General features: G+C 32.4%; 1 protein-coding gene across 1 annotated transcript in view; it reads right to left on the bottom strand.

Annotated features, from left to right (window-relative positions):
- LOC126888374 (splicing factor U2AF 50 kDa subunit-like) overlaps window positions 1-10,554 on the bottom strand; it is a 33,752-nt gene extending 23,198 nt beyond the window's left edge. The window contains exons 1-4 of the mRNA XM_050656571.1: window positions 10,386-10,554; window positions 8,565-8,854; window positions 6,477-6,735; window positions 5,190-5,350 (exon numbers count right to left, since the gene is read on the bottom strand). Of these exons, the coding sequence (XP_050512528.1) occupies window positions 5,190-5,350; window positions 6,477-6,735; window positions 8,565-8,854; window positions 10,386-10,401 (726 nt within the window). The 5' untranslated portion in view covers window positions 10,402-10,554. The remainder of the gene's footprint in view (window positions 1-5,189; window positions 5,351-6,476; window positions 6,736-8,564; window positions 8,855-10,385) is intronic.
- Window positions 10,555-13,813: the final 3,259 nt, after the last annotated feature.

Here is a 13,813-nt window from a genome sequence, read left to right as displayed (position 1 = left end):
TTTCAGCATGAAAATTTTCAGTAATATTTTCACTGCAGCACGTTTTTGCTCTCTCTGCGCAACTGGAGTGATAAACTGAATTACATTTAGCACAACACACACCAGATTTTACATTTTTGCTACAACCTTTACAAAGTTTCTTTAGGATATCTAAACCGCGAACTTTATCGGCGGCGGCCATCTTGTTTTTTCATCTTCTTAGTCCATATTTCATCCTTCTTCTTTTTACGGTGCCTATCCGTTCCAGATGTTGGTGATGAGCATGGTTATTCGGAAGAGTTCAGTTGTCGATGTATTAAACCACTTTCTCAGGTTTTCAATACCTTGCCTTGAAGAATGAGTTGCAACAAGCCATATGTCTGTTCATTCCTCATAACATGATCAAGATATTCTAGTGTGCGCTCTTTGATAGTGTTAATAATTTGGCATCATTCGCCCATTCTCCGTAGGACCTCAACATTAATACACGGTCCACCCACGAAATTAGTCAAATGCGTATGTAACACATCTCGAATGCCTCGAGTTTTCTTAAAGAAGCTCTAAAAAGTGTCCAGGCCTCTAGTCCCTATAATTACGTAGAAAATACATAGCTTCTGATGATAGAGATTTTGGTACCAAGTAGTAAATCGTGACTTCTGAAAAGAGACTTCATCATTATAAACGCTGACATCGCCTTTCCTAAGCGCTGTTTTATTTCAATAGAGTGGTCCCAATAGCTGTTTATGTTAGTACTTGCCCTTATGATGGTAATCTTTAGTTTTTTTAATAGCTAACGTGACTTTTTTATTGGTAATCGGGGGTCCTGTTTAGTGTCTTCAATGGTATTCTGCCTTTTATCTGCAAAAGTTACTTCTACATATTTCTTCCAAGTGTTTAGTTTTTCTTCCACACTTAACAGTGGTTTGACTTGGTTGTCTGCCAAATACCCTACTCTTCTCCTTGGATAAGCCTGCAACTTTTTTGTGTATATTAAAGGAATCGTGTCTGCCTTAAGACTTTCAAAAGAAACAGAACTGAATAATGAAAACTACAGTACCTTGGCCACATGATGAGAAAATACCAACTTCTGCAGAACATCATGCAGGGAAAGATTTTAGAAAAGATTAATAAGAGAGTAATATTTGTTTAGGGTCCATGCTTCATATCCATATATGAGAACGGGGACTATCAATGTTTTATACCTAATCTAATATACTCTAAGATCGTGTATGGTATACATTTTTATTTTACTCTAAGATATGTTTAATAATTGTGTAAATAATTAATTGTTTTATTTTAAAACTTTTGATTAGTTACATAATGTATTTAAAGCAAGTTAACACCAGTAATCAATATGAAAATAGTTATTTATGATATAAGTGTTAAAAGTACAATTTTAAGGCGCATGAGTGCCTTAAAAATGTACTTTTTGACACGTATATCATACAATATTTTTTCTACAAACGTTATTAATTGTATAAAATAAAATATTTTTGTTAATTGCTGAAACCGTGAAACCTATGACCCGTAAAAGGCAGAACTGGTTGTCTACACTCGAGGGGAATGTCTAAAAATTCTTAGCGAAAATATTATACCGTTACATAAACTTGTTTTTTCTACAAACATGTTAAAAATGCAATAATACAGTTTAAATTAAATTTTAAAAATACTTTTAAACCACCTTTTTCAAATTGCGCAAGTTGTACTATTAATATTAATGTTAATAAATGAAATATAAATATTTTGACGTTTCACAATTTGACAATTCACTTTCAACTGCTGTGCCTTAAAATTTTTAAAGCACTAGTGCTTTAAAGTAGCATTTTTAACGCTCCTATGGAGTGCTAAAAATTGCATTTTTAACACGTTTGTAGAAAAAAAAATATTAAAGCCTATTGACAAACAATTCATAATGTAGAAATAGCAGATTTTACACACAAAAAAACAACGGATGTAATTAAAACAAAGATCGAATATTTTAATATCTAAAGATTAATATTTTCAAAAAAAATATGGAATTGTTATGGTATCAAAACATGTTTCTGCGACATGTTAAAATTCAAAGCAATAAGCCTCACAGCCTAAAATATTATAAAACAAAAATTAAAATAGTTACGGCATTCTTTTCTATTCATGTTTCAATGAAACTTTAATGGTGCATAATATCCTGCACATTACTTAATTGGAAGAAAAAAAGTTGGTAAATCTCATGTGTTTCCTATAATAAAAATCAATCTGAAATTCCTGAAAAATTCTTATGACATCTGATTAATTCAGAAAATATACGTTCAAACCATTCGACAGTTCAATAATAAAATAGAGTTAACGAACAGTATAAAGATGCAGTACGTCCAGCATAGCAATAGACGTGAACTGCGCGCAAACCAGAGAAGAGATGAAGAATTTATTAATTTGTGGCTTAAATTACAGGGTTGTCACGGTCCGTACAAATATTGAATGAATTCTTTAAATGTACTATTTTACCTATTATGACAAGCTGCGTTGTCCATTACGATGACACTGTTGGGAGGTAGAATATTCAACAATTTTTGTCCTCTTTTTTTTGAAAAATTCATATCATCATGGTAATCATCCGATTTTTTGGGACTTCCATCTCACATAAGATCCACCAACTACAGACAAAACCTGCTTCGTTTCCTGCACCCACAATGTCTACTATTCGTTCCATCTACATTTGTCTACAATTTAAGTCTACTATTCGTTCCATCTATCCAACTATTACTGCGATTATGGCTTGGAAAATTGAAATTTTACACAAAATTTGTCAATGTCGCAAATCGCTTCTACAGTGAAACTATTCGCCTAAACAGCTAAGTGGTTGGACTGAGCGCTCTGTCATAATTTGAAATCTGTTAGTGCGCACACTATGTTCACGTCTATTCGCATTCTGGTTCACTTTATATCCTTATTTGAACACTAAACTATTTTATTCTAAAAAGCGAACGAGATTAGTATATTTTTCTGAATTAAAACATTGTACTATTTTGTGCTGAAAAGAATCAATAATCGAAAAGTTCTCGAGTGGATTTTCTGAAAGCTGAAACAAAAACTGGAAGAGAAAATACCTGAAAATTCTTGGTGTACATTACAACATGTAATTTACATTTCCTAAAATATTTTGTTTTACTGTCATTTCCTGTAAAAACCTGCAAACCTGTAAATTTTTATAACATATTTTTTAAACACTGAATGTATTTTACCAAACAGTTAACAGACTACCCAATGGAAAACGAAATAGATCACAATTTTGGGATTTAAATAAGTATACAAGAGCCAAAAGAAAAAGTAATTACAGAGTGGTGTATACAAATTGACATATTATAGTGACTGTCCAAAAACTTACATTGGCCAAACTGGCAGAAACTTTGAAAAACATCTAGCAGAACACAAAAGAGCTTTCAATAATAGAAAAAAAATGTTCTATGTACACATTTCACTTTCTAGATCCATCTAAGATGTTCCTGACTAATAAAATCGAAAGTATTGTATACTGTTGAACTAGTATTGAAGTAGAGATTTCAATCAATGTACAAATATTATACAGGGAGTTGTATTTAAAAAACCAAAGTGACTAATGATATCAGACAAATGGTAAATCTGGCAACATTGCAAACATCGAATTTGTAATCTCAATATTGCAGAATTTGTGCATCTAGGTTTTTATATAAATAAGATAATTATGCGTTTCCTGGCTTTTGGTCTAATCTGTATATAAATAAAATTAGAAAGTAACTCAATACAAGACTCAGAGATATAAATATTAACTGTTTGGTTAAATCAAAAAGTGATCTAAAAATATTGCTTTTACTTGGCTGTCACTCTAAAATCTGAAAAAAGGCTGAAAATATCTGATTCGTCGTATGATTCTGCAGAACCCTGTAAACCTGTAAAGGCTACAAAAAATAAAGGCTACAAAAGGCTGTTACCTTCCAAAGAACTCTGACTGCTGGTTGTTGCCCAGAATATTCATATTTTGATGCTAAATGCTAAATAAAGAATGGAGGAAAATGGCATTCATACTATCGCATACATTCTAGTGAATTTACTAAATTATTACTTTATCGAAACAGGTTGGGAAAGAATCTAATGTTGGTATGAACTTTTTTCATTGGGTGCAACAGAGAGAGATGTATTTAGTACATACTTAAAACGGTATAGAAGTTATGGGAAGGCTAGGCCACTAAACCAAAACCATTCCTAGGTATGTCTGTGTCAGAACAGCGTTGCCAAAGTAGAAAATTAATAAAAGAAATTAACAGAGTAGAAAAAATAATATATTTAATTTTTTGTAAACGAATATAATAAACAAACAAATTATTTAAAAGAAAAAAGTAAAAAGATATTGTTTTCACTACTTTTTAAAAAATGTAAAAACATTTCAATCCATGTCTGTCTGGTCCCAGAGACTTTGTAAACACAACTTGATGCGTCGAGTGAGAGCTTATAACTCAAGGATCGTATTAAAGATGAGATGTTTGAATTCGGAGTTCTGGTTACAGAGTTGCAACTCTGTAACCAAATTCTCTTAAATAGTACAAGCAACATATTAAACGACACGCCTTACCAATGAAACCGAAAGTATATATTTCTTCTTGTCTTGTTAAGTATCATTTATCGTTAAGTATTATCGAATAATATATCGTTTGTCCTATTTCGACGACTTTAAAACAGTACATCCAGTTGCAATTCTAAAACCAGAAGTTCGAGGTCCAATTACTCACCTTTAATATGATATGTAATTAAATGTTTTCACATTTTTTAAAAAGGAGTGAAACTATATTTTTCTGCTTAAGTTTTTTTTCTTTTAAATAATTTTTTTATTATATTCGTTTACAAAATATTACACTTATATTATTTTTTCTACTTTGGCAACGCTGTTCTGACATAGACGTACCTATGAAACAAATTGATTTGTTGGCCCGGCCTTCCTATATCTTCTATACCGTTTTAAATATGTCTCTCTTTCTCTCTCTCTCTCTGTTGCTCCTATTGAAGAAGCATACCAACGTTTGATTCTTTCCCAACCTGTATATCAGTTATCTATTTAGTATTTCAAGCATTATTATTATCTTCCAGGTAATAAAATCAATGTTACATTTCTAAAACATTACCACATTTACTGAATATAAATTAGTAAACTTGCTGCCATTCAAAACCCATTCGCACACATAATACAACCATTTACTCACCTGGTCTTCATTGAGGTAATTAGGAAGACCTCCGATAAATATTTTGTGTGGGGAATCTGGTACTACAGTGCTAATAACTCCAGCTGGAACACTTATGGAGTTTTCAGACATTCCTGGCATTGGCTGATAATCGTGAGGTCTTCTGATTTTCAAACTTTGACCTGCATCAAGAAAAAATTAATAACTTTCAATGAAAGAAAATAATATCTTATATAGGGTGATCCAAAAGTATGTAATTGAATAAAAAAAAAACAGTGGATTCTAAACTTTAAAACAAGCAATTGCACTTCGTAAGTCCTAGGTTTTCTACCAACGAAATCTTTAACACTTTTTGGCACAAACCTTAACTTGAAGTAACTTAAACAAAAAAATTCAGCACGAATTTATGCCACATAAGCGGAGTCCTCTATCAACAACATCAAAGTATGCATCAAATTATAATTCCTCATACTGAAAAGTATGAGGAATTGCTCAATACTGTGAATAAAATCAAGGACTAATTCTCTTTGTTTCAATACTCACATCAAGGTTATTCAAACATCTATGAAAATGTTGGCTTTTGTAAAAAGAACAACTTGTGACTTTAAAAATTTATCCAGTATTTTAGAGTTCTTTACTTCTCCTTGGTCAGGTCTTACCTCAGTATTGCTCTTCAGTGTGGTCCCCACACTACTTGGTCTACATTAGGAAACTTGAACAAGTTCAAAATAACTTCTTCCGTTATATTGCTTTTAATCTTCATACGTATCAAGATTACACTGTATGGCAACATCAACTGCAGGTCCCTTCTCTTGCGAAGAGGAGAAAACAAACGGACCTTTTACTACTGTTTAATATCTTAAATGGAGTATGCAGTTGTTCTCAACCTTTGAATAAGATTTGACTGTACCCCCTTGCTCCATTAGACCAGTGCAAACATTTCACGTACCCTTTCACAGACTTAATTATTCAATTTTTTCATTATACCTAGAGTCTTGAATTTAGCTCACTCCCTTTACGATTTACAACTGTTTGACAACTCCAACAGTTCTTTTAAAGGTAATTTACAAGTTTAATATTTGAGTGAAACATCTGTAATTTGTTTTCATGATATTTTTGTAATTGTTTTCACCTCTATAGTATTTATTTATGTAATAGTACATATTTATAATCTATTGAAAAATGTAATTTTCTTTATTTTTACAGAATTGGGCTTGCTCGTAAAATAAATAAATAAAGAATCTACTGTTTCTTTAATAACTTCACCTTTACTTAAAAATTACTTAAACATTTTAAAGTAAATATTACCTTTAAAGTTTATACCATCGAATGCCATAGCTTGTGTTGTCTCATCAATAGATCTGAATTCCAAAAATGCAAAGTTTTTGTCGAGATTTATTTGACACGCCAGAACTGGGTTACCAGCGGCTTGGGCTAAACCACTCAAGTGCATTTGTTGGTTGAAGTATTCCATCATTTCTTCTTCAGTCACCCCAAATGGAATATTACCAACATACAGACGTCTAGCCTGCCTTGTTATGGTTGATCCTACTACAGGTACAGCTGCCTAAAATAAAAAGAACTCAAAAATCAAAGACTACATTTTTTTCAAAAAATTTTACAATATTAACCTACTAACAAGTCCAGTCACCAGAAATTTGATTTCCAAAAAACAAGACAAACAAGCTGAATTTTGCTGAGTATGTCAGCATTATTGTTTAAAATTGTCTCAGCTACATTCCTAGTCCGACAAATTTTTTTCTATTGCATACAGATTCTTCATAATTTGATTTTTTCTATCTTTTCCTCCCTATTAGGGTGGTTTTAGAAGAAACCAATAGCAGGAGTGAAGATTAACATTCTCAGCAAAATTCAGCTTGTTGGTATTATTTTTAGAGGTGTCATTCTTGCTTGGCGACTGAACTATTATACAATAATTGTATAATACAGTCGAACCCGCTTATTGGAATAGGCTTCGTGCCAAGCAAAAATATTCCTATAACCGGGATATTCTAATACCCGATCATTGATGGCTGGTAGAAATAAGTATACCTGCCTACATAGACCTACATCTCTGGAATAGACCTACATAATAATAGTACATACTATGTATGTACCTACATTTACATTATATTTATATGATTTTAGGTCCTTTTATGTCAATGATACAGTAGTGTAACTTATTTTATTAAAAAACCAAATTACATTTTCTGTGCATAAATCCATTAATAAGCATGAAATGTGTGCAATATGTAAACATGTATATATTATCTTATTTAAAATGCATATGCCAAAATTACTTCTCCTTTAAGTTATACAAATTAGAAAAAATTACATTGAATTGGCCCTCCAGAAATCTTCTTATAATATTACAAACAGTTAGGACTTGCCAAATTGGATGGAATATCCACAAAATCGAAAAAATCTTCATCTTTTGCCTCATCTTTCACTTTAATATTGAGTTGGGTGGTTTCATTGTTTTGTTCTAAATCTTCAGTATCTTCGAAAACTGATAAATTATCGTCAAAAGAAACAACTGTTAAAAATATTCGTCCTTTATTTTGTCAAATTCTGTTTTGATGAATTGGCAGGCAAAAAACGGATTATTAAAATATTCAAACTCATGTTGGGTTTATGGACAGGGCGGTTATCAATAAAAGAGAACATTTCTATTCTTGTCTGCCATTGTATTGTCGAAGTCAATAAACCATTAACCAATTATAAACGAGAATAACTTGGAAATGTTTGGTGTCTCCTTGGATGCTTTTAAGAATCGGATTAAAAGAGCTTGACAGGTACTTTTTGTTTATTTGAACTGATTTGTGTAATAGATATAATATGTGTAATGGATAACTATTAATATTTCGTTTTTGTTTAATATGTAATTAAGATTTATTTTACTCTAGTTTAGTAGATATTACAGATATTGATTTTATACTGTATGTGTTGTAATGGGGGTAATCCCGTATATAAATAAATAAATAAATAAAATTTATAATTGCAACGAGGTGGGTTGCAATAGAAATTTTTACAAGTTTTGTGAGACAAGTAAAAGTAGGTATTTTATGGCCTGTTGTATTTCGTAAAAGGGTCCAACTGGTGTGTAATAAAGTATTTATTATCTGAAAAATATAATAAACCAGACATAATTTTAATTTTTTTGGAAAATATGAATAAAAAGTTGTTCGCCCACTTGAATAATATTCGATTAAGCGATATTAATTCATTAAAACGTTTTCCTATAAGCGGATAAATTTATTAAGGAGTAAATAGAAACGTTTCGGGACCTCACATTTCTATTCCTTAAACCAGGATATTCCTATAACTGGTACTCTAATAAGCGGGTTCGACTGTAATAGTAATATGCTAAATCACATAATAATAATAATAATTTACCTGAGGAGTATCAGCAACTATATTGGCTGGAATCTGACCTGCTGCCTGCATAGCTTTGTACTGAAGAGGTGTAATGTGCTCAAAACCTGGAGGAGGCACATCCCAATATAGAGATGGTTTACGTCTTCTGGAATAACCAGAAGAATGTTTATTATTTCTTGGAGATGGAGAACGAGACCTCCTTCTTCCACGGCTTCTTGATCTGGATCTACGCCTATGCTCTCTAGAACGTGATCTTTTCCTTCTATCCTTTTCATTTCTTTCCCTGCTACGATCTCTCTCTTTAGAATCTAAATAAAAAATAAAAGGTATATGGACTAGGAAAGATGGTTATGAAACTAGGGCACTGAATTAAAAGCAAATACAGCTACTAAACTTTCCTGTGGTTTTTCGGCTACATATTTTCAAGTTTATAGTTGATAGTAGTTAGAAAACATCTTTAAGTGCCTTAGTGCATACTGTTGTCAATGTTTGGGCGAGTGAAATTGCCTATGAGAATGTGGAGTTTAATAGTCATGTTACAACGCAAGAAAAATAGGAAAAATGAGTTTGGATTAGAGATTGGATAAGGCGTAGAAAAACTCAAGGTGGGTCAAAACCAACGAAATGTCAATACGGATGGAATGGGCAAGAAGTGAATTTAATGCGGTCAAGATGAGAGTATAGTCAGGAAGGATAGAAGATAATCGCTATCTTAAGTAAATAAAAAAATTGATAGCGATAGTCAGGGTTGCCAGCTTGGGGTATTTTCCCATAATTTTGGAGTCATTTTAAAGCGTCTAGAGGAATTTTTCTAAGCAGAAATCATTGGTAGGGACAATTATGAGAGATTTTAAGGGGTCATGGTAAATTAAATTTGCGTATATACATAGAACTGTATATTACACTCTCATATAATCGAAGACGATAGGACCTATGAATTATTTCCAGGGCCTTCTGTTGATTAGTAGTATAATTTTGGTTTACTTTTCTCTACATTTGACTACTAATTTATTAAAATGCGACAAAAATTTAAATTCAAGGGGTTTGAGCTTTAATTTGAGGGAATTTTGGTTTCTAAGTAGGGGATTTATAAAATCACATCTGGGCAACTCTGGTGGTAGTTGTAGAAAAATTTTCCTGGCATGCTCTGTCTCTCTCTAGGACCTCTCACTTGTATGTTGGCCACAATCTCGCTTCACTGTTTGAATGGGACGGGGCCATTCCATCCGTATTGACAGTTTGTTGGTCAAAACGGCTGTTAAAGGAGATAGCAGTTGAATATCTCCATTCTTATATAAATTTTAGGAGATTATCTTACCAAAAGTTTCAAGAACTAGTTGAACATGAGCTTACAAAGTCTGAAGCATGGATGAGAAGCCCTATTTCGCCTCAAAAATAAGAGTAGAAGTAACATTACAATATCTTGCCACTGGTGATAGTTTACCTACCTTGCAGAATTTCTACAGACTCCCAAAAAACACACAAATAGTGGATAAGCAGCAAGCAAACTAGCCGGTTTATCAACTTCTAGCAAGCGCTTGCCGACAAATACAAGTACATGTACTTGTTGGGCATTTTTTAGTAGCAAGTGCACTTTAGTGTTGTTTACACATGGCAAGTTTATGGCCACAAGTACTTTTAGCCAGTAAACTTGCTAAGTGTAAATAAAGCTTATAATATTGTTCTAAAGCTATTTCTTGAATGAAGCTTTTAAACTGAATTCTCAGAACCATAAAAAGATAGGAATTATAATAGTACCTACTTTGTACCTGATTGGTCTATAAAACATGGATAAATACTATTTTTCCAGTGTTATACTTTATGTGACGTTATACATACCTTTTTCTTCTCCCATTTTTCCGGTACTAAACTTGCTTTTTACTAGATTAAAGACTTTTTACACCAAAAAATCACAATAATTAATTATTTTGGCGATATATAAATTATATTTTGACAGATTGGCTTTTTTCACAAAATGGATGCTTTTCAGTTTCAGAACAAAATCCCCTAAAGCGAGGTAAGTATTGCCAACTTTTACGGAAGATTTTTTCTCAAGTTTACGAAAAATTCCTTCCCCTATATTTCAAAACATTATTAAAGAAAAATTAACTTACATAACAAAGCATAAAGAGTATGGCCTAAAAACATAAATCATTTAACAAATACTTTAAAAATACGTCAAAGTAATATTAATATTATTTATTTATTTTTTTAATTACACATTTTTTTGTTATGCAACTTTCAATGCTCATCTTGAACTACATCTGCAATGAACACTGTGTTGCATACTTGGTAGGGTAGAGAACATAGAGTTATATATTAGCATAGAGAGAGTGTCTTTCAGAGCGAAGTGACGGCACCATCTTTTTTATTTGGATTAATGCAGTTTCACTCTTACGCACAGTAAAGCTGCTACAGTTGTCCTCCTCTTCCGTGCCTATATTCACACTGAATGTCATCATAGATTTTCGATACAATGTGTTAGAAAGAGATGCAGCAAACCAGTCCATGAGATCTTGTCGTCAGGAAGCGCGGAAGGTAGGCTCCCTCTATGTTAATATATACCTCTATGGTAGAGAACTGTCAAGCACATAACTATGGAGACCTGTGTAGGTCTCCATCAGGGCTACCAGGTCTACTGATTTTTCAGTAGACCTACTGATTTGAACTTTAATCTACTGACCTACTGAAAACTGTATAAAACCTACTGATTTGAACTCAAATTTACCGATCTACTGAAACTTCTATTGAAAACCCTAAAAAATTCAAAATTCAACGTCCAACAACGTGTTAATCTTCTTTCGTTTCACTTTAACCTAAATTTCTATAAATAGTCGGTAGTCGGTACCTATTATGGGATGTTTAGAATTTTCATGGTACTTTAATAAGGATGTCAAGTGGCTACAAAGAAAACATAGGGACTCTTGGGTTGAGAGATAATTGCTTTGTTTTCAATAGACATACTATGTGCCATGTGTTTCCACTGATACAACCAAACCATCGGGTATTGTAATTTTGTGTTTGATATTTTTACTTTAGTCTGGAAGTATACGTTGTATAAGACACATCTTAATTTCTCTGTTTGTATATTGTTATAATACGGTTCGGTTATAAAATAAATAAATAGTTTCGTTTACGTTTATTTTTACCTTTTATTATCTGCTATTTCTAATACGAATAACTAGTTATCGTGAAGTTTATCCGGCAGATTACATGTAAATCTGTCAAATAAACCTCCCGATAACTATAGTTTATTTTTTAACTAAGAGGCAGGGTTGTTAACAACGCAACTGAATATTTCCGTAGAGGGCGCTTCAAAAATCCGTAGAAATCCGTAGTGCAAAAATCTGACAGAAAATGACACTTGGCAGACCAAAAAAAGAAGAAGAATGACACTTGACAAACAAAAAAGAAGAAGAATGACACTTGACAGACCAAAGAAGAAGAAGAATGACACTTGACAGACCAAAAAGAAGAATGACACTTGATAGGCCAAAAAAGAAGAAGAATGGCACTTGACAGACCAAAAAAAGAAGAAGAATGACACTTGACAGACCAAAAAGAAGAAGAATGACACTTGATAGGCCAAATAAGAGGAAGAATGGCACTTGACAGACCAAAAAAGAAGAAGAATGACACTTGACAGACCAAAAAAGAAGAATAATGACACTTGACAGACCAAAAAGAAGAAGAATGACACTTGATAGGCCAAAAAAGAAGAAGAATGGCACTTGACAGACAAAAAAAGAAGAAGAATGACACTTGACAGACCAAAAAGAAGAAGAATGACACTTGATAGGCCAAATAAGAGGAAGAATGGCACTTGACAGACCAAAAAAGAAGAAGAATGGTACTTGATAGACCAAAAAAGAAGAAGAATGACACCTTAAGAGTAAAAAAATCCTCATTTTAGCTTCTTGATGGCTGAAGCTGAAAAATCCGTAGAAATGTGGTCGATATCTGAAAATCCGAAATAATTTCGAAAATCCGTAGATCTACGGAAAAATCCGTAGAGTTAACAACCCTGCTAAGAGGAGTAAACTAAAAAGACAGATTCACACCCAAGAAAGTCACTAGAAAAATAACCAAATACATCTTCTTTTTTGGTTGATCATGTCGGCCTTCAACGGTAATCCATAAATATTATATTATATTAATACCATAGAGGTATATATTAACATAGAGGGAGCCTACCTTCCGCGCTTCCTGACGACAAGATCTCATGGACTGGTTTGCTGCATCTCTTTCTAACACATTGTATCGAAAATCTATGATGACATTCAGTGTGAATATAGGCACGGAAGAGGAGGACAACTGTAGCAGCTTTACTGTGCGTAAGAGTGAAACTGCATTAATCCAAATAAAAAAGATGGTGCCGTCACTTCGCTCTGAAAGACACTCTCTCTATGCTAATATATAACTCTATGATTAATACGTTGCTAAAGAGTTCTAAAAACAACTGCCTTGGATAAGATTTATGAGTGTATCTGATGAATAGAGAGAGGTACAGTTAGGGTCAGTGAATAGTTTACAGGCTGGCCGATTTTTTTTAATTTTTACCTCGTTTAAAATGCACCTTTTGCGTCAAAGTGGCGTTGCCAGTGGTGTACCTAGTATAGGTTGGTTAAAATTAAAAAATCAAAATAATAAAAATATATTTTACAAAATTTAACAAACTGGAAAATATAGAAAGAAGATTTTTAGAAATAAAATTTATTATGGTCTTAATATGATTTATTTTATTATTTTATTTTTCAACACATCTCTGAAGAGTTCTAAAACAACTGTTTTTATATAAAAGTAAACTAAAAATCTAAAAATTAAAGGAATAATGCAGAAAACATAAAAAATCGTCGATATACTTAATTAACCTATAAAATGACAGAAGTGCCAAAATTTCATAAATGTCGTAAGTGTGAAAATTTAATAACAGTGGAGTAAACTGGCCTGCGGTTTGGACCAATTAGAAACAAGTATTACGGGGTAAATTTGAATCACTCCTCTTGCTTAAAAAATAAACAATAGCTTATTTGAAAGGTTATTCAATTATCTATTCAGTAATATAAACATCTTCTTCTTCCTTCTTGGATGTAGGCTTTAAAGCCTGTTTCTTCTTCAATATTAGCCTCCTAAATTGTTTAAAATATCGCACCATCTTTTTCTTGGTCTACCAATACTTCTTCGTTCATTTGGTGACTTATCTCGTGATATTCGTACTATCCTATCCTCTGCCATTCTACTAATGAATATAAACATTAATACCTACA

Source organism: Diabrotica virgifera, chromosome 7 (assembly GCF_917563875.1).
Source record: "Diabrotica virgifera virgifera chromosome 7, PGI_DIABVI_V3a".
Taxonomy (NCBI): Eukaryota; Metazoa; Arthropoda; class Insecta; order Coleoptera; family Chrysomelidae; genus Diabrotica; species Diabrotica virgifera.
The sequence above is the reverse complement of the archived record's forward strand: the minus strand, read 5'-3'. Positions and strand labels throughout refer to the sequence as shown.